The 2563-nt window shown below is 30.6% G+C and overlaps 1 protein-coding gene across 1 annotated transcript; it reads right to left on the reverse strand.

Annotated features, from left to right (window-relative positions):
• Positions 1-252: 252 nt before the first annotated feature.
• EIN_440420 (hypothetical protein) lies at positions 253-1519 on the reverse strand (the record flags this gene model as incomplete). The annotated part of the gene is made up of 2 exons (XM_004183196.1): positions 253-1302; positions 1418-1519. The coding sequence occupies 2 exons, from the start codon at positions 1517-1519 to the stop codon at positions 253-255; spliced, it is 1152 nt and encodes a 383-aa protein (XP_004183244.1).
• Positions 1520-2563: the final 1044 nt, after the last annotated feature.

Consider the following 2563-nt stretch of genomic DNA (forward strand, 5'->3'; position numbering starts at 1 on the left):
TAAACAACAAAAAGTATTAATACTTCTTTGTTGTTGTTTTTTCGACAATTGTTGAATAATTAATAAAACTATTAATATTTAATTTTTTTACAAATTAATAATAAAATACACGTTCCTATGTGATACGAAAATTTCACGTTTTACACAATAATTTTTCATACGAAATTCTGTCGGTTTGTTGCAAGTTTACAAGTGTATTAAAAACCTCAATTATATATTCAACAATAGCATATTCACAAGTGTATATACATTTTAAAGAAGATCAACATCCTCTTCGCTTCCACTCTTCTTTTGTGGCTCGGAGTTTGAATCTTCGACGCTGACGACTTCCATTTCTCGTTTTGGCGGCTCTTCGTCCATTTTGTTTTCACGGTTTTCATCCTTTTTGTTTGTTTCAACAATATTTGTGACGTTGTCTGCAGGCCGTACAACGCTCTTTGGTGATGACTCAAGAAACCTTTCATCTAAGACTTCTTCTTCTTCTTTTGGCTTTTCGACTTCCATAGAGTGTGACACAACTTCGGGTTTCTTTGTGTTTTGAACTGTTTTCACTTCACTGGTTTCGTTTTGTTCATTATTTTTATTTTCCTCTTCGCACTCCATTTTCTCGACAAACGCACTTTCTCCAGCTTTCTTCCACGAGTTGATAAGAACGTTCATGCAGTCGTTAATCGCTTCACACCTTTTTAGAACGTCTTTTGTTGTTTCTTCTGTTTCAGCACTTCCTTTGAGCTCGTCGATTTGCATTTTAAAGACTTCCTCCTTCTTCACAAATTCCGATTTCGTCGCGTCAAGTGTCCGTTTTTCGCTCTCAAGTGCTTCCGAAAATTTGTTGTTCTCGTTAATGAGAGTCTTCACCTTTCCTCTCAGCACTGAATTCTCGTCTTTCAGTTCCTCAATCTTTTTCAGCATTTCAGTGATTTTCTGAATGACTTCCTCTTGTTTCAAAACCGTTTCAATGGTCTTGTTGTTGTTCTTTAAAAAGTCCAATTCCGACACAAAAGCCTCTGGTATTTTGAACACACACCTCACAAGCAATTCGAGTTGCTGCGCCTTCTTCTGCAACGCGTTGAGTTGCTTCCCAAAGTTGTCTTTAAACAAGTTGCTTTGATTTATCGACTCGAAGAGTTCTGCCCGCATTTTTTCATTCTGTTTCTTCAATTCGTCGCGCTCTTTCACTATTACAGCGATATTCTCTTGATAAGTTGTTGCCAGTTGGTTGTAATCTACGACAACGGGAGTGATTTGTGCTGGTGGGTGCTGTGTTTGTTCATTCAACCGAAATGAAAGTGCCTTGTTCTGCTATTTGTCACTTTTTGTCAACACCTTTTCATTGATTAGAGACATTCAAATATCATTTTCAAGCTTCGAATTGAACTTAACTCAATTTCAAATGAATGATTTGGAAATAACAAACTGAGTTGAGTGTATCAACTTGTTCTTTGAGGTTTGTGACATATGTGTAGAGGTCTGCAAAGTCCAAAGAAAGTGATGAATATGTCAGCTTATTCGTTTCCATCTTTTGTTGTCAAAACTTCCTCAAATTTTCTGTTCTTAAATGTTATATCTTTCCACATCTATAATCTCAATCACTCATTTTTTTATGTTTTATTTTATTTTTTGAATTACTTGACATCTAGTTTTTATTATGATAAAATTACTAATTTTTCTTTATTAGTGATTCTAATTAAATTAAATTATAAATTAATTATAATTGAAACTTAATTTAATTATTTTAAAATTACTATATGTAATACAAAAAAATAGATAATTTATTTTTATTTGAGATGTAATTTTTTTTTATAATAAATATTCCATATTTTGATGCTTAACACTTAAAATAACGCCCTTATTTATAACTGACCTGTTTTTACAAGGATATTATTTCAGTTTCTGATAAATATCACTTTTTGAATTATGTAAAGTTATGAACATAATTTAAACTTTTAAAAACAGTAAATTTATCTAATAAACTCGAGATTTCTCGATTTTTAGACAACTCAAATTTTTAGTTTAATGTTATCAAAAGTGTAACCGTCTTTATTTATATTAAGTAATGCAAAATATTACCTCATTTGTTTATAATTTTAAAAATGTATAAAAAACTACAGATGTAATACTAAATGATACCCATTTTTAAAGACCTAATTATTTGTTGCCAGAAATCAATTTCTTCGTATGAGGAAGTTAATAAAAATCATTATGACATTCCAAGTAATACAAATTATAAAAGATTAGATGTACAAAGTCTTGAAACTTATTATGATAAAATTGAAGAGAATTTAATAAGAGAAGATAACAGAGAAAAGGATTTATTTAAATTAAAAGAACTTTTTTCTACTATAACAACAGAGATTTGTTCATTGACAATTTTACATGAACAAACCAAAAAAACAATACAATTCTGTCATAACCGAATTGACACAAAGAAGTTCCTCGATAATTGAAGATCAAAAACTCAATATGTTAGAGAAATGGAGAGATGTAAGAAAATATAAAAACATACCTCTTTCTTTATATCAAATTGATCAACTTGAAAAGATGAGTGGATTAACTGTGGGAG

Source organism: Entamoeba invadens, assembly GCF_000330505.1.
Source record: "Entamoeba invadens IP1 unplaced genomic scaffold scaff_1105074724807, whole genome shotgun sequence".
Classification (NCBI taxonomy): Eukaryota; Evosea; order Mastigamoebida; family Endamoebidae; genus Entamoeba; species Entamoeba invadens.